The sequence below is a fragment of the Anoplopoma fimbria genome, chromosome 4, assembly GCF_027596085.1.
Source record: "Anoplopoma fimbria isolate UVic2021 breed Golden Eagle Sablefish chromosome 4, Afim_UVic_2022, whole genome shotgun sequence".
NCBI lineage: Eukaryota > Metazoa > Chordata > Actinopteri > Perciformes > Anoplopomatidae > Anoplopoma > Anoplopoma fimbria.
The window spans coordinates 17,574,239-17,597,500 of NC_072452.1; the positions used below are offsets into that span (position 1 = coordinate 17,574,239).

At 39.0% G+C, this 23,262-nt stretch overlaps 1 protein-coding gene across 1 annotated transcript in view; it reads right to left on the reverse strand.

Moving 5' to 3' along the window:
- tnmd (tenomodulin) overlaps window positions 1-23,262 on the reverse strand; it is a 46,373-nt gene that overhangs the window by 16,956 nt on the left and 6,155 nt on the right. The window contains exon 3 of the mRNA XM_054597928.1: window positions 3,959-4,099. Coding sequence (XP_054453903.1) covers window positions 3,959-4,099 — 141 coding nt within the window. The remainder of the gene's footprint in view (window positions 1-3,958; window positions 4,100-23,262) is intronic.

Below are 23,262 nucleotides of genomic sequence, written 5' to 3' on the forward strand. Positions count from 1 at the left end.
ATCTAGACAATAAGCTTACCACGCTAAAGCTGACTTTCAGTATGTGCTTCATCTTAAAAATAATGAATTTATGGCTGTGTGTCACAATCAAATCACAATCTCTATTGGCCCAAAGCTATTGTGGGTGGGATTAATGGACACAATATGTTTGTTTTATTGGTGCAAATGGTCCCCATCTGTAGATATACACTTTTAAATGATACAGAACAATTTTATAATTTATTACATATGTTTTGTGGACCCCCTGACTGAGTGATCAAATGGATAAAGAGATAGACCAGGAATAAAATATTTTAAAAATACAGCAAATGTAAGATTAAATATAGTCAGCATGCCTGTCTGTTTTTAACCTTATGTTTAGCTACATAAATCTTCTTTTAAATTGCATAAAACATTGTTCAATCACTGTATGTTGACAATAGCCCATTCTACAATATTAGGACGTCACAATGGAGCACGTAAATTTAAGCATGATATTCGCCTATATTACTGTATCCTCAACAGTTTCCTGCAGTCATGGATTTTCAAAAAATGCTCCAAAGATTTTTTTAAATAATACAGTGCAGTGTACAGCCGGAGAAAGAAAGGCTTCGATTAAAAGAATGAATTCCCCTCAGACCACCATGAGGATCATGGCTATATGATCTAAAAATCACCCACTACTACTGGCTACATGACATCAGACATGGCTCAGTAGTCGTACTTCATATACGTACTTCACAGTGAAAATATTTGTTACTGATAAGGAAGCACATTTATATGATTTATTGACTGACAACATTTTATTGGCTAGTATTATTTAGATAGTTGGATAACCTTTGTCAATTTAGTTAGGAAACAGCTTTTTCATTTTTCTATTTTCACTGTTCCTCATTTTCCTAATTGGTATCAGTGTGTATACATCAACCCATTACTCAACAAAATTCTCCTGTTATCATACTTCCATGGTTTTTAGTTTACACATTCAACTAACACATATCTGAAAACTCATGTGTGCAGTGTGCATTGAGCTTCAGTCAAACAATTAATCCGTAAAACAAAAAATGAGAAATTACAAATTATTTAAGTGACAAGGTGCTTTATGGTTTATGTTCAATATAACGCTAAATATTGGACTAAGCTGAAAGTTAATGTAACTCATAACATGATGTCTTACACACAAACATTAGTCACTACAGCCCATCTATCAGAGCAACATAGATGGAAAACAGTGAGAAATAAACCAAAAAAAATAAACGTCATCCATTGGGAAGGAAATCCTGTTTCATTGACATCAATATTACTGCTTCACAGATTGGCTGCATTCACCAGCTGTTTCTTCCAACATCTGTGGAGATTTATGGACTTTGGTTCCAGCTTGAGGCAAGACGTCGTCTGAAGGTGAGCAACTAAAACGACATGACTGATAACTTCTGCACATCAGGGAATCACCATAACTGAATCTGGTGTAGCTGGCAATATCTGTGCTGAGAGGCTGGTGGCTGTTATATATGTGTTGAAGAAGACAACTGATGTAGTAAAACTGGTGGCAAATGAAAGCCAGCAAGACCTTGCAGAGCTGAGATACAAAATGTTTTGTCCATCCTTATCAGAATGCACAGATCTGATTGGCTGAGTAGTACCACATGGTATTCAAACTTATGTGATTAGTCTGAGTTTCCTGGGCTGCTAAACCGATGCTTTAAGGGATACAAAAGCTGTGCAGGTTAATTTACAAACGCTCTGTGTTGGCGACCGTGTCCTGGACCCCGGACCAGTTCCGCCTATTGGTGACCTCTGCATTGTGTCACACTGGTGCAGTACAGCAAGAATACTCTGGGTCTTCTGGTTTCCTCCCGTATTGCAAAAACATGCAGGTAAGTTTAATTGCGACTTAAAAACTGCCAGTAGGTGTAATTGTGAGTGATGGTGTTAATCTATCTGCCTGTAGTTTTAGTAGAAACCCTGTGATGTACCCTGCCTCTAGCCCAATGTGAGATACAGGACATAGACCCTGAGACGCCTGGGAACCTGCTAAGGATAAGCAGGTCTAGATATCGGATTGAACATATGAGGGAGGTTTATAACATTAGAATCACTTGGTAACATAACAGAAACATCTATGAATTTACATCAATTGAAATATATCCAAAACAAATTTTGAGGGCATCTCCTTGAGAAATTAGCTTGATAGCAGCACAGAGTTCAGCTCTTGAGGGCAATCATGTGGACTTGTTGAACCTTTTACAACCTGTACAAGTTGAAAATTAGTTCGCCAGATCAACTATCAGAAAGCATAGAGTCCAGTGTTTCGTAAAGGCATGATGGCATCATGACCATTGTTTTGTGTAAAGTAGAAAACTTTTCAACTTCGGGCCCCCCCGAGTCTGAAATAGGCAACTACTCATACCATTAATGTACAAACTAGAGCAATGATGCACAATGATGATAATAATAGTAATAATAATAAGCTTTACATAAAATATTATCTAATGGAGGATTAGTTGAACTGCAGAAAAAAAAACTTTTAGCAAAACATTTTCTTGTCACTATGACCAAACCTCAACAAAAATATCAATTGGTTTTGGTTCTTTCAGCTCTTTCTGATTGTTTCATAGCTTTCCTTTCCTGTAAAGTTAAAATGTATACACTAATTTGTGCTGTGACACCAAAGCAGTTAAAGGCCAATTTTCCTAAATGGGCCTTTGTTCACTTGTCAAGAATATTCATTTAGTTTTTTTTACGTTTAAAATCACTCTGGTGATTCTCTCTCCATGTTTTTCCCTTTCTCTCCTGTTAAAATGACTGTAGTATTGGTCTGAAACAATAGTGAGTGGATTTCGCCTGTGGTCCACGGACCTGGTGGTATAATCCCCTCATTTTCTATTCCTCACGCAGCCCTCAGGCTTGATGGGGATTGTTTTAGAGGTGGCTTTGGTCCGTGTAACAACATGCAGCAGCCCCCTTTTTTTTTGTATATAAGAAAATCTATTATAACATCTGCACACAAGCTACCTCTTAGTACAACCTATTGTTTTTGTGTAGGTTTCCTTCCCTTTAAAAACAAATCACTAAGGTTTGAATTACTCTGCTCACTCGCTTGTTTCTTAGTCTTCCATGGTGGAGCACTGAATCAAACAAATCTCCTCCGGGGGGCTGTGCTTTACTAACAGGAAGTGGAACAAGCAACAGGCGTGTGTGTGTGAGTGTGTCTCACACACAAAGAAATGGAGATTGATTGCAGAGGTTAAAGTTTTCCGGCGCTGTGCCGGGCTTCCATCATATAGAGCCATTTTAAATTCACAGAGACCATTGTTACAAAAGCAATAATTCAATGTAGTTTTTTGTTTGGGGATGAGAAGCATTCTGTAACATTTCACAATAAATAATGGTGGGAGAATAAGAACATTCATTAACCAGTCAAATGGCACACTCCCTTCTCCGAGGTGCAGCATGTGTAACCTCCTGCACGCTCGAGAAAGGATTTAGGAATGAAAGGTAAGTTAATGAGGGCTGCTGGAAACAAAATTGCAGTTGAAGAAGGTGTGAGAAACAAATAGAGATGGGCTTTTTAATGGTGTTTGTCTCTTTAGTGCCAAGAAGTTACTGTATTAAATTAGCAGGAAGAAAACAATTATTTTAGTAAAATACTTTCTTTCTGGGCGTGCGTGTGTGCGCGTGTGCGTGTGCGTGTGATCACAAGAAGTACAGTCACTGATATTTCTGATCCCTGTGTACACCTCACTGAGTATAATTTCCATTATATTGCTTCTCAAAACGTTTGTCGCAGCTGTTTTTCACTGAGTGACAAAAGAGGAGAAAATATTGTTATAGGAAAAATGATTTCAACAAAGGATAAATGTTGTCAGCCGCCTCTTTGAAAAGGGCAGAATGTGAACATCATAATTCTTACTGCGTGAAGGAGTATTCAGCAAAAGACGAAAAGCTTACGTGGCCTTGTTTAACCTTTTTTACTTACATTCTTGAAGTCGTGCACTTCAAGGACCTCCTCGCTGCCATTTCCCATTCTGAAAATCTCAATGCGCCGACCTGGGTCAATCTCCATCATGCCGTCTCTCTCCACGCCATCCAACACAGCTTTGTACTGGTGGTCATACACCTGTAATGACACAAAGAACCGTGCTGTGACTGTGGTGTATTTATCAATGGCTGAATAACTGTTAAGTCACAAAGAATGGTAGAAATAATGGTAGAAGGCCAATTTCTTGAGTCAGTTTATAGAAAAAAACCCCAACTTAGATCAACATAAAAGTGACAACAACTGGAGCAAAATGTCACTTGTTTCTGATTAAAAACAATTACAAACAGAAAGCAGCTGTTATAAACACAATGTCAGACTGAATAATGAAATGTCAAATCAGATTACCAACATCAAATAGTATAATGCAAGTTTAACATTATTTAAAAGTATTTTAATCTCCTAAAACCAAGTTTCGTAATAGATTTTCGTCCACTTAAAGGCAGTAAAACAAGTTGCCAGTAAACATATTGATATACTGTCTCTTTTATAAAGTTTTTCATGGAGAACACGTTTGTCGGGTGATAGTTATTTGTTAGTTTGTCATTACAAGGGACCCTTTAACAGTACAAATAGTCATCTTAAATATTGATTATAGCAGCTTTAAAGTATCAAAGGCTGAATATTTCCTTTAACCACCCATATTACACAAACGTTCATCTGAAAACATCTCAGCTACTTCAGTATTGAATGGATATCCTGAAAATAGCCTCAAACACAACATCTAACGGACATCTAAACTGCTATATTCATAAACTAACAGCAGTAATAACTACCACTTGTGCAAATACAATATTGTGTTGACGAGCTGTTCAGTTAAATAAGAAAACCTTTTGATAGGAGCCTGAAGTAAGTAAAATGAAGACCTGCTGAATCTCTGGTACAGTGAAAGCCTTCTCTTCAGTTTTGCCTTAAAGCAGTGTTTATCACAACCGCTTGCTTATGTACTGTTCTTGGACACGCATGGATGGCTCTTAAAATTCCCTGTCTGAAAAATGATTCATGCCCACCAGCTGAAAATATGCTATTAATATTTATGTGAGTGTTGTGTTATGATGAGAAATATATTGCTGAGTTCATCTTCATCTGTCTCAGTGGCAAATCAGAGGCTCGCCAATGAGACGCATGATTAATGAATACACTCTGATGGGAGTCCATCGGGATTTATATCCCTCATCAGAAACATCTGAATGTCCTCTAACGCTCTAACACATTATTAGTTTTCACTTTTCACTCTTTCACGTGTTCAACATGTTTTTGTGTCTGCTCGCTTCTACGCAGTGCATTTGAATACACTGGATCACACACAGCAATTACTTTGCTTTCTTTGTTTCTGGTGGAAAGAAAAGAGTAATAATAATCAAATGGGATATAATTCTTAATAGAAGATCACTGTTAGAATGGCACTGGCCTATAAATCTCCATTAGGATGGGTCACAGTAGCCTTGGCTCCAAAGAGAAGTAGAACTTAAAATCGTCAGGAGAAGCCAAATTAAGATGGGCTTGAAATGTAAGTGTCAATTGAGCAGTTATGGATAAAATTGGGGCTATTAAACAGTCTGGACATCTGTGCGGTGAATTAAAGTTCTATTTGAGCATTTCTTTTATATTAACATAAAGGTGGAATGGGGGAATAGATTCTGGAGGCTTATTGATTTATACTAAAACAGTGAATTACATTTTCAGCAGGCTATCACTTTTGATGAAAATCCAACAGTGAGAATCTCCCCACTGCACCAGGTTGAAATAGATAATAATGTATTACAACAGTTTGACTTCAACTGGTTCAATATCCAAAGCTGCTGCTGTGCAACATAATTGACATTCCGAAAATAGAAACGAATAGCCTCTGTACGGCCTATTTTGATACTTCAGTACATTGGGAAGCTTGCAGTGTGATTTATGCAGCAATAAGTGGAAGATTTTAGAAAACGACAAGGTATTTTACCTCACTGTAATGACGTTCATCGTTATGATTTGTTTTTCTGCTGATTCTCATTATTTACGTTGTACATTATGTTTGAATATATGCAATGGGAGATTTAAAAAGTGGTTGTTTCACATAATTTACTTATCTTGTACCATTTCTAAATAGCAAATTCACAGAAACTGTCACTTGGCTGCAAAACCTTTAGAAAATAGTATGGAATTTAATTAGCTTCCTATGTGACAGTGAACAGGCAGATAAAAGGCCACCACATAGGAGAGGCTCCAATTTACGTTATACTCTCTGTTCAAAGACTCTTAAAGGCCGCTGTGTAGCTACTCTGGTCTTTTAATACATTTGAAACTCTTGAGACCGCTGTGACATTAAAGCTGCAGTATGCAAGATTTTATTTGAATCAGCAGCAGGCATACAGTTTGACTAGAAGATCTAAACTTAAAGTCCACGTACCAGCTTATTCAGGGACATTACATTAGTCATTTAGCAGGCGCTTTTATCCAAAGCGACTTACAATCAGTAGCTCAAAGCTTATATTACATATCATTACATATCATTCACCCATTCACACACTGATGACAGGGCTACCATGCAAGGTGCCAGCTGCCCTTCAGACTCTAACACTCGAGGAATTTACAAAATGGTTTTATAGTTAAATTTGTAATATAATCATATACAATGGTGACACAGTAGGCCAACGTGTGGGCGACTGTGGCTCAGTGGTCGACCTCCAATCTGCGGTTCGATACCCAGCTCTGGCAGTCCATGTCGATGTGTCCTTGGGCAAGACACTTAACCCCAAGTTGCTCTCGAAGGCTGTGCCATTGGTGTGTGGATGGTGTATGAATGTTAGTTGGACTTAGAGTCCTGATGGGCAGGTGGCACCTTGCATGGTAGCCCCTGTCATCAGTGTATGAATATGGGTGAATGATATGTAATGTAAAAGCGCTTTGAGTGGTCGGAAGACTAGAAAAGCGCTCTACAAGTACAGTCCATTTAATTAGCGGATGGAACACGTTAGTCACCTGATAGTTATGATTGAGCCAGTAATTGTGACTGACCCAGCTTCAATTCTATACCACTCGCTTCTTGATTTCCATGACAACAGAGCTTAACTCCATTCACAAAGGAAGATCGTGACATGCTGAGGAAAACACCAAAGAAGAAAAGTAAGTGGTCTTAGTATAGAGTAAATATTGTTTCTGTTAGCTACTGAACTTTTAAAAATGTCCTAGTTGTGAATCCGTCTACTCCTTTTTATTATTTGTTGTAGAAAGATAAAATATATTCAATGTGTGCAACTTTTCAGGCTTACAAAGCTGTATATCTACGAATATAACAAAAAAGAAAATACAAACACTTTTAGAGTGGCATTATTTGATTTTTTTTTTTTGGCCTCTTTTGTGGACATTGCAACACACCATAACCATAACATTATCATATAATCACGCTGTTAAGTTGGAATGGCAAATGTGTTTACACATCTGGCAGATATGGATACACATTTAGTTGGACTATCTGATGATTGTAAGTCCAATATTCATTCTCCTTTTGGCTCTGTTGAGGGTTGTGCTCAAATAACCCTTTTTTTTGCTGAGGTTTTAACTGAATTAAATGACAAATGAGAGTATTGCAGTGTCAAGAGCTGGTCAAATTATCTAAACACTGAGTTAAGGTGCTGTTAACAATGCTGGGAGCAGACCGTAACGTTTGGAGGCTGTGAAACCAAAACAGTGAGCTGAAAGATGTTAAAACGCTCCGTAAAAATGAGGGCAACTGCAGAGCCTCGTGATAATTATCTGTGGCATTTTCTTTTACTGCTAATATGAAAATACTGACTGGTTCAGCTTAAACTACATGCATTTAAACCTGTATGTGATAACAACTAATTTGATATTTACACCACAACTTGCGCCTTTTTAAAAGAAACTCTTGGCTAATTAATCCTTTTTTTTTTTTTTTTTTTTTTTTAGAATGCACAGCTCTCTGAAATCCCGTTTTATGATTTCTTGGATCAAACAATTTTCAAAATTCAAAGCATTTCCGTTCAATATGTAAAGTTTCCTACTGCGGTTATAAGTAACAAGCTCTAATCTGAAATTGAGCATCCACTCCTTGTTGTCCCTCCAGAATATCATCTTCTAAGAGCACGTCGAAGTGCAAAAAACAACTCGCAAGAATAACAGCAGTTGTTTATAGCTCTTTATGAGCAGCAACAACAATACGATGCTGTCTTTGGATGCTATTGTTATTTTAACAAAACTGAACAATGCATTTGAACACTTAAAGGTTACATAGCAAACAATCTGGCACTGTACTGAAATGCACAATGACTGCCAAGAAACATTACTGCAAAGCAATTCTAGTTATTTATTTTTAAAACGGCCTTGTCCTGTATCCCTCTGGAACAGCAGCCGATATCCCTCTCATCACAAGACGCCTGAGACTGTTCTACAGTATGAGATAAAGATTTCAGAAAAGAAAACATTCAAGCTCAGGACTGTGCGGCGATCTGTGTAGAAGTCTTCCCAGACAATGCCTTGTTTATTTCCTCTCTTCAAGGTTTCTGTCTGAAGTGGTCCTTAACAACCTCCACCTAGATGGTTTCAAACGCAGACTCACAGCGAAGGGGGTGAATGAGAAGCGGCAGGCACAGCCAGGGTTGTTTGTGCAAACGGGTTCTGGTGTGGCACCTGAGGACATTAAGCAAAGGTCACGTAGATGTTGTTACAGGTGAGTGGGTCGCAGTTGGTTTTGTGCGTGTGTGTGCATATGTGCATCTATGGAGGAGGCAGCCGTGGAAATGAGCGAGATGACGTGATGACAATATGTCCTCTTAGTTGTCCTTGAGGGTTAGGAGATAGAGGCTCCAGTCATGCGGAACTGGATGCCTGTCACTCACGGCGGGGTGGTGATGGCGGTGGAGGTGGGAGGATGGGGGGAGGTGTAAGGGCGAAGGATTGTGGTGTGGGCGGGTTGCGCGGTGCACAGGTCTCCTGGGAGCCATAGGAAGCCCTGTGATAGATCGAGGTGGGCAGCAGCTTAGACAGTCCCACCGGAGAACATCGTGTCCTTTTGGTTTTAGTCCTCTTTGAAGGCTTCGCTGGTTTTAAAACACCTTCAGACTTGTGGCTTCAAATTCTGTTTGACAAAACTTGTATAGTATACCACGTATTATACCCTATTTATCTAAAGTACGATCTTTTATTTAAAATATATCAAGTACATATTATGGACAGAACAATCTTCATTCTGAAACAAATAAGCAGGTTTTATGTCAGCACCCTCTTCAAATGTAGTTTATCTTTAGTAAATGACCAATACTGTTCTGTGACTGTCTTTGCATTCATTTTGATGTTATTATGCATGAAATTTACATTTTAAATACTGTGATCTTTGCTTGAAATTGCGTTTTCAAACAAAATGTATACACCTACAAATATTAACCTACTTAATGATAGGTTTAAAGCAGAAGACATTTTGACACAGTCCTCGCAGTAGAAAACCACAGGTGTTAGTAATAAAATGAATGATGGCTGAAGTCCATGTGGCTGCTCCAGTTTCAAGTTCTTGGTGTGTTCATACTGGCTCACTGTCCCACTGCCATGGCTTACTAGGACACCTGAATATAATGGAGCCACTGTTAATGTTATGAGTAACAACTGTGTTTTTCCTTTATGATTAATCAAAAATATAAATTACAGGGTTATTCACATATGTACATTTGTGACTGACTGGGTTTGATGTGACCAAAATTTTGTATGTCTATAATCTTGATAATAGGCCTTTTCTGCCATACAATTTAATTAAGTCTATGTATCAAAAGACCTGTCACTTTTTTACAATTTTGTCTGTGGGCCAACTGTAGTGTTAGAATGTTAGTTATATTATGGTGACAACACACCTCTGTGTAAAGCATCTGGCGATATATTTTGTATATTTAGCATTACCTTGTTATATTTTACTAATTTACTCTGGCTCTCTGTGCTTCGTATCTTTACTTCTCCACTGGTTGTTTTAGTCGTTAATCTAAAACCTTACCTCAGTTATTCTGCGACTTTTCATAAATCAGTATATATGTATGTTAGCCAGCTCCAACGGTCGCAATGGCAGCGGTACAAATAAAAATGTCAGTTCCACTCATATTATCGGGCCGACCAATTGGATCACATATGAATCAAAGACTGTGCCTTTAACTGGCTCGAGAGCTGCTTTAAATTGGCAGAGAATGGACCCGTTTGATTGGAAGAGGCTGACATTTCCTATAATGGTTTATAAGGAGATTCCTGAGCTGCACTGACAATGAAAATGCAGTAACTCATGCTGTCTGGGTGCTGAGTCAGAGTTTGATGTCTCTGGATACTATGTTGTAGCGTGCCAGAAGTTACATTGTTGTTTGTGTAATGTCAAACTGGTGAAGACTTCAGATGTTTGTTTTATTGCCTCTTATACGGCTTTTTTCTGTGGCTTATTGTCCAGGATTTACACCCGTGAAATGTTGTTATTGGCCATTATTTTGCAGTGAAATCTAGCTAGTGTCAAGTGTCTTATAAATGATTCACAAAACCAAAGATTATCAAAAAAAACACCTCAGTAATGAGGCTTGTCTGCCAGGTATAAAAGAAATCATCTGGCTTTTCTTTTTTTATATACTGGAGAGCTCAAACTCAAATCAGCTGGGCATGGAAAAGCCAGTTTATCACTTCGGCCTTCTTGCCAGAGCTGCAGAGGAATCTCTCTCCCTGTGTTTTCATTGTCTCTACTGCGGGCTCCTTGTTGTCAACCAGCCTGCACCAGACTTATTTTCAGGGCTCAAGTGTCTTCACATGGGCAGTCACATGAGAACAACTAATGTTAGTACTTTGCTGCTTATACTCTGGTTGGTTACATCTCTGTAAGGCACATTGGAAATTGTCACTGGGGGTGGAACCTTTTTACAAATAAAAAAACCACAGTATTTGCTAGAATAATTAATCCTCCCTTAGAATAATGACAGTTAAAGAGACACACACACACACACACACACACACACACACACACACACACACACACACACACACACACACACACACACACACACACACACACACACACACACACTATCAAGTTTCACCAGAAACACGAGAAAATGACAATGTAATGAAAACAACCTTGGAGGAGAATTCTGGCAAACATAACACATTAAGCCGAGAGAAGAGCAGGAGCAGGTTCCTATGGTGATATTTGAAAATGAGGATCCGCGAGGGGAATGATTACAGCTGGTATAGATTTCCCACCCAGTAGCAGCGGTGCAGATGGCCTTCACACATATGAACACATGTTCTTGATAAGACCTGTCAGATACTGCGTGGTATGCATATTTGTGGATGTGTTTCCTCTCGCAAAGAGATTTAACAGATTTTATATTAAAATTCTGAGAGAAAGAGAGGTAAAGAGAGAGAGAGAGAGAAAGTTGTGATTGTGTGGTGCCTTGAGATCATGGGGATTATGCTTGTGGACACTGATTACCAGGCCTGTCAACTCCCAAAGCCTGGAGTATTCGGATAAATGAAGTAGGAATGCTCTCCAGCTGCCAGACACATGCAGGCTGCAGTTTGGCGATGCCTCCTGAATACAGGCAGCCGATTCTGGACAGGCGCCAGCTCAGAGAATTCAATTTAGGAAATACTGGTCAGTCACTAATGCGTCATCAACTTAGTTGGTACAGGGTAAAATGAGCCCACTGGCAGTGCACAACATCAATCTCACTGAAGACAAAGTGACAGCGAGCAGAACACAACACAATGCAACATGTTGCAAACTGTGGAAATACAGTATGTGGCCGTACATCAGCCATTTTAAGATGACACTCGTCCTTGTCCATGAGTTCACTTACATATGTGTATATTGAAATTGATTTCAGCCTGTAAATGATTACACAACCAAATCTGGGTAAAAGAAACAAACAAAAAAGGCAGTTTATTCCCAAAAAACAGAACGGTAAAAGAAACACAATCTTGTTAGGATTTTCCACTATACATGCTTTTTTATTTTAAGACATTTTTTAAACTCAACGAGTTTGCTACATATTTTTGGTCCCCCTCTAAGACTTTTATCTGATTAGTTTCCGTCTGAACCAAAATTCACCTCTGAAATTCCTTCAAAAATCCTACTCTACACTTTAATTTATTACAAAAATAAACAAAGAGGTTTATTTTCTACAGACAAAATATTACATCAAATTACCTCAAAACCGTTTCTTTTGCATAACAAATAGCCCAACGGTAAATTAACGGTTACTTTCTGACAGACAGACAGCTAGTGTAATGTGTAATGTTATCAGTCAACTAACAGAAGAAAAAAAATGGTGGAACTGTGTCAGTCATGGTTGCTATTGGCAACATAATGTCCAACTGAAACCAACTGCTGGTGACGGAGCAGTTACTGTTTGGTCCAACACTTGAATGCCACTTAAAAAGGTAAAAAGTTGTGCTGGGAGTTTTAATCAAGAACAAATGTTTATTGAATGTAATTCTCCGTCTATTTTTATTTTTAGTCACTTATAATATATAACAACCACCATGTCTGGCTTTCTTGGAAGCAAATTCAGAGGAATTCTTCAAATATGAAGCAAAAGCATTTAGTCTCAACTTTTGTCTGGAAGCTGTATGCATGGGCCCAGTCAGTGTAATGAGAGGGCACAAGGTCAGACTCTAAATATGGCTCTAAATATAAACATTTGTAAGGCACTGAAACATTTCTGCAGTGTAATTAGCACCAGCCTTTTCTGTGGTTTTGTTATATGTGGAGATAAAAAGCTGCATGCAAGTAATTAAGAAACTGAGCCCTCTTATCTGCAGGAAGTTCTATCAATAGCACCGAGAAACACCAATGGACGTTTTAAATCAAGCATCTGAACCTTGAATATTTACTACTCCCTACACACTGGCATAAAAAAAAAGAAATCTAATATGATCTTGCTGAATTTTATGATGTTACATTTCTTGAGCTCTTGCATTTTTGTGGTATTAATGTTTTTGGAAGCCATACAAAAATCACAATAAGAGTATGTGGTGTGGCCTATGTAGCATTAAATTTAAAAGCTAAAACTAGGTTGGCGTGGGGGTTAAAGTGCTTTGGGGAATTCACCCAAGCAATTACTTTAAGCATCAATTTGATGTTAAAATGTTTTACAGCTGCCAATGCCAAAGGCCAGTTAAGGAAAATGCAAAGGTCATTAGCCTTTCAAAGAATAAGCTAGAACGTGTCAAGCTGCAAAATCTTAATGGAGCCATCTTCCTAAAGCACATTAACACTGTTAAAACAAACAGCTGCTGGCTGTGTACCTGGCATGTACCTTCCTTCTGAGCCAATTTTCTTACTTGATGGGTTATTTTTTCGCAATTTAGCAGACAACTTGCTTGACACATAGACTGTATGATGCAACTCAGATATTCCTAGCAGAGCTACGGTGGAGTTTAAACTCCTAAAACATCAGTGATAAAGGTCAGACTTTGGAGTCAGTCTTACAGGAGCAAAGAGCAAAAGCTTCTTTTTAAACCCACCATTTTTCACTGACGTTCAATAAACACAAAAATCCACTGTAGAAGAATAGATCCATGCTGACAGAAACCTCAATAGACCAGAATGTAATGCAGCCACACTTTAAAATAAAGTGCATTTACCAAAAAGGGAATTATGACATTTCATCACAAAAACCCACTCCTGAAGTGCATTAAACATCACAAACTGATGATACTTAACAGCGTTACAGTATCCGGGAGTGGATTTTTCCCTTAATGTGTAGCAGACTGGAAACCATTTTACTGTAAGTCTATCAACAACCATCCCTCAAAAAAAGCTGTTTATATAGACATAGTGGAGGTGAAAAGGCTTGAGCCTCAGGAGGTAATGGGTTTTAAACAGATTGGTATCAGATAGGTGTCGGGTAGCGCAGATGGCCATCGATCTGGTTGATACAGCAGGTCATGTAGATGGTCAGTTCTCCCAAGATTTAAAACTAACAACACATCATTTTGGGAAATACACTTATTAGCTTTCTTGCAGACAGAGAGAAAGCGAGAGAAAGATCTAAAATAAGAGTCGTAGCCTATTTCAGCTAACTAGGGGGATGGATATAAATTATTCATCAGATAAATTCTTCTAAAATCACACATCTTTCGTCTTTACATTCCTGTTTGTGTATGGATTAAACAAATAAAGGGCAATGTGTTTATCTCACTGAGCCAGGCTAGCTGTTTCCCCCTGCTTCAAGTATTTATGCTAAGCTAATCGCCTACTAGCTCTAGCACCATACCTAACGCACAAGCGTAAGACTGGTGGTATCAGTCCTCTCATTTGATTATCAGATACAAACCAAATAAGCAAATTTCCCCAAATTTTGACCTGCCCCTTTTAAAGAGCCTCAGATAAATACCACAAACGCTAAAAAGAATTGCTTGGCTCGTCTGTGTTGATTTAATGTGACACTAGAGGTTTTCTGCATCTGGTTTACAGGTTAAAAAAGTAGAGGAAAGAGAAAATAATACCTTTTTAAAAAAAAAAAAAAAAAAAAAAAAAAAAAAAAAAAGGGAAAACAGTTAGCCGAATAAAAAAGTTCTTCCAGGAGTCCCTTTCTGTCTGAATAATGGTGCATGGAGATATCTGAGGCTGTGGGAATATATGGAGCATATTTGTGCAGTAACTCAAGTGGAATTTTGGCAGAACTCACAGACTATCATGCCTCTACTGTTTTATTTTCCATCGCAGTAATCAATTCATCACTGAGCCTCTGAATCTCCAACACAGCCCTCCTTTCTCTTCTGTCAACCTACTCGTAGCTGAAAGGGATGTAATGACCCACTTTCTCTCCCCGTCCCTCGGCGACTCTGCCGCTTACCACGTTTGACCACCTTGCTTTGGTCGACTACAGTCTGCAGCTGCTGTTAATTTACAGGAGCACTGTGCACCCCCTTTTTCAGCTCTGAAGCATATATGACTAATCACAGCAGTCATTTTAAACAACTTGAGCTCTCTCTGGCAATAAATCACCTTGATACGTGCTACTGTGCCCATAATAGAGCTGCGTTCAGGAGGGAGGACTGCAGGGAGAAATTCGGGAGCTATTCAGTACTTTTGGTCAACACACTATTGTGAAACAAACTCACGGACTGGGACGTATTGTTGTTCGATGTGTTTGTTTCTATGATCTCAATAAAAATCAAAGTGAAAACAACAAAGGGTTGTATTTTCTTTATACAGCAGCTCCGGGAATATAATGTTTCCCCAGACCTTTTGCTTAAAAAGTAAATATTTTCCTTTTTTTTTTTTTTGCAGTTATAACTTTACAAGGCGCAAAATTAAGTGCTCAAGCAAATGTGACATCAACCTGGGAAGAAAATGAAAAGCTGCTAACATACATTTAACCAATGTTTGATCTGCGTCCAACATTTTGTACACTGTCAAAGATCTGTCCAACTTGTACTTAACAAGTTTCAGCCAAACCGGAGATAAACAAGAAAGAGGAAATAGTGGCTTTTTACTTCACCTCAATAACATGTAGAAAAAATGGCCTCCAAAATGGCCAGGATTATATATTTTTTTATCTTCACCTGCCAACTGTAAGAGAGAACAGAGGGACTTCACAAGGCCTTTAAAGATGGTGTTAAACCTCCTTTTTTAGGGCACAACAAATGATATACCATTCCTCAAATACCACAAGCAAACATGAGATGGATACAGTTTCCACAGTATCAACAACCAGTAGAAAGTAGTAAAAAATTAATAGAAGTTAAACGACACAAAGGCCCGGGCTTTGACTGTGTTGTGCCATTTCTTTTTTCCCCCTGTCATCGTATTGTTCCATGTTGCATCTTCCCTTTGTGCCTTTCCCTGCCTAGAAACCACTGTGTCGAGCTGAAGAACAATCTGCTGCTTGTCAGGAGAGCAGAATGAATCCTGTTGCTTATTGTTATCCCACAAACAGACTTCAGCAGACAAAAGACTGCAAGCAGTGACTGCAGGCCTCTGAAGTATGAGGCAAACAGTCACAAGGTGAATGACCTCTGGTTGATACGTCTCCTTGTCGCTCTGCTGATTTTCAGCCATTCAACCTCCTAATAAATCAACAAGAGCACACTCTGGGATCCAGCAGCTAAGTGGCATTTAAGAAACAGCTTGTGTGAGCTGTAAGGCGGCAATTTGGATAATTTAGACGCAAGGCAATAATTTGGCCAGATGAATGGCATTAACCGCAACCGGAAAGTTTTTAAGCCACTCAAGCCACTAAAGGGGAAAAAAAAGTCCAAGTAGCATTTTGTCAAAAGTCAATGAAGGCTGAACTTCTTGTGGTTCAAAAAAGGACAAAAAATGCTTTCCATTTGCTCGGGTTTACTCACTATTGGGAATGTGACACATTTTGAATTCACTGGCAATTTACCAACAGATGACAATAGATGGTCGCCTTGCTATTCATCAGCAATGTGTGTAGTGCATTTATCTAGGTGCCAAGTTATACTAAAAAAAATAAATAAAAATGTGCGTGGAAAGCAATAAAAGCCGCTTTACTTTCAGCTTACAGCAAAAAATGCCAGGACACCGTTTCAGCTACAAATACCAATAACAGCAGCTTCTGCAGACTTCGTTGGTTTAGTTGGTTTAATCGCTACAACAAGAGCACCTCTCTTCTTTTATCATAACACACATGATAGCTTGCCACTACTTCGTCTGTGCCTTTATAACATACAGAACAAGCCGGCGATGCCTGTAACAAGGTAGACCGTTGGAACAATTCCTAACATAGCTTCTGGGAGACAAACAGGCTCATAATTGTTCAAACATTGTTTACGCCATACTTGTGCCTTGAAGACACAATAACGGAGGGAGTGATAGTTCCATGCAGAGACACTATGCTATCACACTGGGACTATTGGTACTGATGAGAAGCTCCTGGTGTGTTGCCATGGCCCCTGTGTGGGTTGCATGTCAGTGCTGCTCTGCCCTCCTTTTTAATAACACTGAAAAATACTTTGAAGACCCAATGGGAGAACACAACACATTATGCTCCCAATGGTCTGGGTCTGTCTTTACAGCTTAACATTGTCTCATGCTATTAAAAAATCAAAACTCAGGAGCATCATTATTTGACTGTTTTTCAGTTATTATGAAACCACATGGCCCATCACGGTCAGCTAATAATAAAAGACATGCAAATGAAGCACTTTGAAGGAGTAAATTAATGCATTTCAGTATGTTTGCCACTGGATTGGAGTAGAAAAGGAAGAGAGGGAACAGCAAATTATTTATTTTTTTCTCAGAATGAAGTAAATCAGCAGGTTTGCTATTGGTGTCATGTGAGAACGAAAGGTTGCTTTGGTTTAAGTATAAACATTTAACGCCCTCCTTGATGATTAGCCAATGTCACTTCCATTAACAACCAGTTTGTGTCCAGGTGAGGTCAAGTGTCAGAAACTGAAGACACTTATTGATGATTTACTTAGTGGCTAATTAAGTTGTTTTTGCAAAGATTAGAGTTGACAACTTATTAATTCCTAAGAGATTCACTGTATTTGTCTAATGAGGTGGATGTAGAGTGGATCTTTGACTTCATAAGATCTGTTTCCCTTGTAGATTCATCGTCATATATACAAATCATTTCTAAGACAGGTTTATCTGATCACTAAGGGAGCAACATAATTGCATTTGTGTGGTCAGCACTCAATATGTTACTGATTCGGTCAGTCGATTACATAGCTTTTAGGCTTCAAAATAGTATTATAATACCAGTTAAATCCATAGACTGTGTATAAGTGAACTTAGTCACAGCAACGTCACCCATTGGTTCGTAGACTACGGTTTGAATCCTCAAGTTGGGCATTTTGGCTGTCGCCATTTTGTTTTTTTTGCAACCAGAAGTAAAATGAGGGGGTGGCACTAAGTACAACAAAACGCTGAATAAGACTTTTTTTAGGCTACCATGAATTTTACAATTAACTTTCGTAAACTGAAAACACGTGGTGAAAGAGTTAAAGTTGGGGGGTAAATGTCTCTATAACTCACCAGTTTAAATAACAAAGTCTTAAAGTCAGGCATTATTGAGGGTGCTCCTGAAACAAAACACTAAATGGACACTCTGGTGTCTACTTATTAACACAAAAATTTGAATATAAGCATGATGAATGAAGCTAGAACTATTCTGTACAGCCAAATGAGCCTCAAATATCAACAATCGTTCATACAAAGACCGTTGACCGATCCACAAGAACATTGCTCATATAATACCATTCTTTAGTGCAACAAAGGTTTGACCCCTGATACGATAACAGCTTGAAATCAAGACCGTTTCATAACGGTAAGTTAAAAGTTTCTCACAGTACCTTTTATATAATGAACTTAATATGTATCACATATAGGCTAAGTGATATTCAGCCCGTAGCTCACTTGTAATATTTATTCCACACACGATTTTCAGCTGTTCACTTTAAACATTAATCACACACAAAGTTAAACAGTGTTGAAAGGATCCACAGGATTCACTTAAACATTTCAATATTAAAATGCCAAATTGATAATTCGCAAATGACTATACGTAAGGATTGTTAATGTTTTTCAGCCATGCAAGTGGGGGTGTGTTAGTACAAATATGACAATTTATTTGTTCAACCGTTTGTGTTTATTCAGAAATGATGAGTAAATCAGAGGCACAGCTACAGATTTAGAGATAAAAATCACTCTGCGTTTATGGGCGCATTGTGTTTTACAAGACACGAGTCACGAGTCATGTGCTCTCTGTATTTGTGGGTTTAGCATGAAACAGCGATAAAACTGTCTCAAAAGAATCTACTGAAGAGGGTGGAGATAAAAAATAATTTTTGTTTTGAAAAATATACAAATGATGATATATGATTTTTGCTTTGAGTTTTACTAGTTAAGTAACTTTGTTTGCAAATAATTAGCATACATGACAAACAGTTATACAGTGATACTAATGTACTAGCTCATTAGCAGTATTGGCCCTTATGTACATGTGCTGTGGGTCCATGTTGTTGGTTCAACTTGTTCCCCTTTGTGTCTGTGTTTTGACATACAGTACGTGGCCATGTTTTTTTTTATCTCAATAGATGCCCAAAGAGCCACTTCATGTTTAAAATGCATCATATTTTGAAGCATCTGAATGTACAAAGCATAGGGATTTTTCCTTTTCATACAGTGTGTGGATGTGTAGTTATCCAGCACTCATCACAAGTATGATGGATGACAGCTGCTGCTCGGCTGCTGACTCATTTGCCCAGAAAATGTACTTCACTGTGTCATCTGATGGCGATAAAGCTTGTCAAGATCCTTTTCCTGGTATTCATGGTGGCAGCGAGACTGACCCACTGACCTGCATCAGTAGCTACAACATGAATGGATGAAGAGGAAAGGTTCAATTTGTGTTAAATGTGGGAGGAGGATGATGGTTGTTTAGTTTTTTCTGCTCACTGTGAGCGCAGAAGCACAGCTTACTTCTAACCAGTCACACAAGGGGTCTCAGACTCCTTAGAGTACAGTGTGTCCTCTGGGCTTTTGTCTCTCGCTGAGATAATGTGGGGCTCATTAACTGTCTGGCAGGAACAAATAATAGCCTGGGTGAAATGTTGCAGGGTTTAATTAACAACAATGCTGTCGTACACTACATATTAATATCAAAATTCATGTTTTAACATCCTAACACAAGATTTGTGTGTGACTTTACCAGTTTACACCTCTAAAAGTGCATTTCATAAATCAGTGGATAAGTAAACTGTAAAAAAGTTTTATTAAAGTTACAAACATTCTATTTCTTTATTGATATATATTTGATTTGATTTATTATGAGTTAGTTTATGCATTTTATTCATTAGTTTCTGTATAAATGGAAAATTCAAACTTTCAAAGTTTTTAGAAATTAAAATACCACCTTTCTATACTGTAAAGACTTGTTGTGTGTGCTTGTTTCCTGCATGTACGCGGGGCCGTCCGCTAGAGGAGCCGTCCCGGTAGAATTCCGGTGACCGGAGCACCCGGATGGAAATAGGTTCGTTCACCGGCGATCACCGCGCATTGCATGCCGGGTTTTTTTCCCCAATTATTTCCCCGGATGGCTCATCCTCCTGTGTACTGGTGTACCGGTGTTTTCACGGTACCGGTACCGGTGGACCGGCCGGCTCATCCTCCTCTAGCTAGCAGAGCTAGAGGAGGATGAGCCGTCCGGGAGCTAGAGGAGCCGTCTTTTGTTTGTATGTTCTACTAACACAATGACAAACACACCTTTTCATTCATGTTAACTGTATTTGTTCACAAGACAAATCCTGCATATTAAAGTCATATTTTACTGTTCTGGTAGTGGCACATCCTGTATTTTTATTTTTTCAAACTGTCATGAGAAATTTAAATGACACCATCGGTATGTCTCAGTAGGTCAGCCCACTTGCTGCATTATCCAGTATGTTAGTTTATCATTTTTTATTCTGTGACTTATGGATTCCTAACATCTGGAATGAATTCCTCATCATTAATGAGGTTCATTACAGCTCTAAAAACTTAGCTGCCTGGCTTACTTTGCTCATTTCCTGAGTAAACACTTGAAGTTTCACTGGATGAAAGATCCCCCTTTAAAAAAGTGTTATTTTTTTGCTGTTTTTCATGTTCATTTCACCAAAAAAAAGCCTTAATAAGCCTGGTAGGTCTGGATGCATGTCATTATAATTAGCTAACATTCCAACTTTAAAGGCTGTTACAAGTTCTTATTTTCTTGCATAAAAAAGACAAATCAGCTAAGGTATTTTAACATGAAGTGTTAGATTGAGCACCAGACAGACCTGAAGGGATGATTTACATGCCTATACTCTCCGCGCATATTGAGCAAGGTGACTAATGGAGCAAACTTGCAAAAAAGTCAATGCAAGCCCTTAAATGCTGACAGATATATAACCAAGCACTCAGACACAACAGCAGTTTTTTTAGAATGGAGATTTACTCATTTCTAAAATCATAAGCCATCAGAGTATAATGTATACCAACATAATGGCAAAATATCTGATGTGCAACCTGAAATACATACAGAGAGAGGACAGATGAACAGAGTATCTGCTGTTCACTTCTCTGCCTCAGCATTGCGGCTGTGAATGCACGCCGAGGCTTTAAGCGGTGCAGACTTACTGGGCGAGTGAAACTGGATGTGAAAGCTCAATCACATTCTAAATTGTACAACAGAGCAGAGGAGTCTTCTTGGCAGTCACACTGGTGAGAGAGAGAGAGAGAAAGAGAGGAGAGGGAAAAGAAAAAAGTCTGGGGGAAAAAAAAAAAAGGCAAGCATTTCTGTCTGTTTACCCAACGCACTGTACATACAGCATGCTGCACATGAGCTGCTGGTGGATTGGCAAAATTAAGTACAGGCAATTAAGATGCTGATCTTTTCTACTCCCACATTATTGTAGCTTCTAAAAAGAAAATCACAGACTCACTAAAGCGCTGTACGGCACAATAAATAACTCCCGGTGGGCTTTGCAGTGCTGTCACGCTCTCTGTAGCAGCCACCGTCCCAGAAGAAGCCAATGTGCCACAACCGCTACGAAGCCCTCCTACCTCAGGCACTCCACTGGCAACATTTTAAAACAACTCTTTTGTTCTTCCCCGATCTGCATCCCCTCCCTCGTCCTAACTGCTCCCTGAGTCGACGGCATAATGCATCATCTTAGGAAGGGAGCCCACAACGGCCTAGGAATTAACAGCCAGGAAGAAACGCCAGTGGACACTGGCCTGCTAATGAATGAATGAGCCTGACGTGTAAAATCAGAAAAGATAACAGACTGAGGGGCAGGGCCTCCCCCAGAAAACGTCTTGCCAAACCAGCTGTTTAGATAAGCTCTGTTGCCTCCCCAGAATAATAATTCCTCCACATGAGTCTGAGTAAACAAACAGTGTAAGGAGAAGTTTAGCACTGTCTTGTTCGGTTCCCAGAGACAAACTAAGAAAAAACAAAAAGGACAATAGAATATCACGATCAAATCTTGTGTGTCTCTCCCCTGTTGCATGTTGACATCTGGACACCGAGGGGACTGTTGGGTATACACAGTCGACGAGCAATAAATAAACAAAGGGGCGCCCGGCCTTGAAAAGCCATACACCTGTGACCAGCGGAAAGCAGGAGGCGCAGCAGTGTTCATTAAAGAAGCCGGTCCTGACAGTGAGGCATTTAAGAGGCCATCAGGAGCGACAACTCAGCAGCTACCTTGGGCCCGGAGAGGGAAAGGCATCAAGGTGAGCAATGCAATTTCAGCTTGAATAATGGAGCACTTTCCTGAGGTCTGACATTCATGTATTTCTGAGGCAGTTTTGCCATACAGACCAACAACACCTGTGAGCTCTTCAATATTCCACAAGGGAAAAAAATGGTTTACAATGTTTACAGGTTCACTCTGACTCTGTTGCCTGGCTGCTGGTTTGCAGATAATCTCGTTCAAAGTGGTTCTTGAATTATTAATACCACCAAATATGTCAATTCTAATAATATGAAAATGTAGATTTGGGATTCTGTGCATTGCAGACACTCACAGCAAGCTTCAACATACTGACGTTGTTCTTTACGATTTTTAAAAAATAATTTCTTCAAAGCAAATTATTCTCACTTTTCTCTTGGATTCACCAGCCAGATTCCATTTTCACGGAGTTGCTGAAGTAAACTGGTAATAACAGAGGATTAATTTACAAGGAGGCAAAATCCCCCAGTGAGACTTGTGGCCCAGAACAATAACGAGCACATAGTAAACAGAAATTTGCCGTAAGCCAAAAGAGAATGCAGAGGCACCTAATCTACACACTGGAACACACAATGCACACTGAGGCATACACAATCACATGTGTACAAGCACAACCGCACAGACACACACAGGCAGAGAAGGTGATGGCAAACTATCTTCCCCAGGCCTGTGTAACAACATATGTTTTCAGGTAATTAAAAGAAGATCCCAGGCGGTTATCGTGTCATATTGAAATACAATCACAGAGCAAATAACCTCTCTGTGGTTATTTATAAAAAGTCGGGTGCATTAGGTCACGTTGCTTCTGTAAACTGTGAGAAGACTTTGTGGCTGTAGTCATGCTGTGGTTTTAACTTTTAATTAGAATTGCTGAGCTCAAAGCTCTATGTAATGTGTGATATATTATATGCAATTTGTGTCTCTTTTGTTTGAGTGATGACTTGAAGTAATTGTTTAGTGCAAGTACATGAAGGTCTAACTGTTGACTGGGCACAAAAGTAATTCAAGCATTTGTCAATATGCAAGTCGCGTTTGAGGGCGCGCAC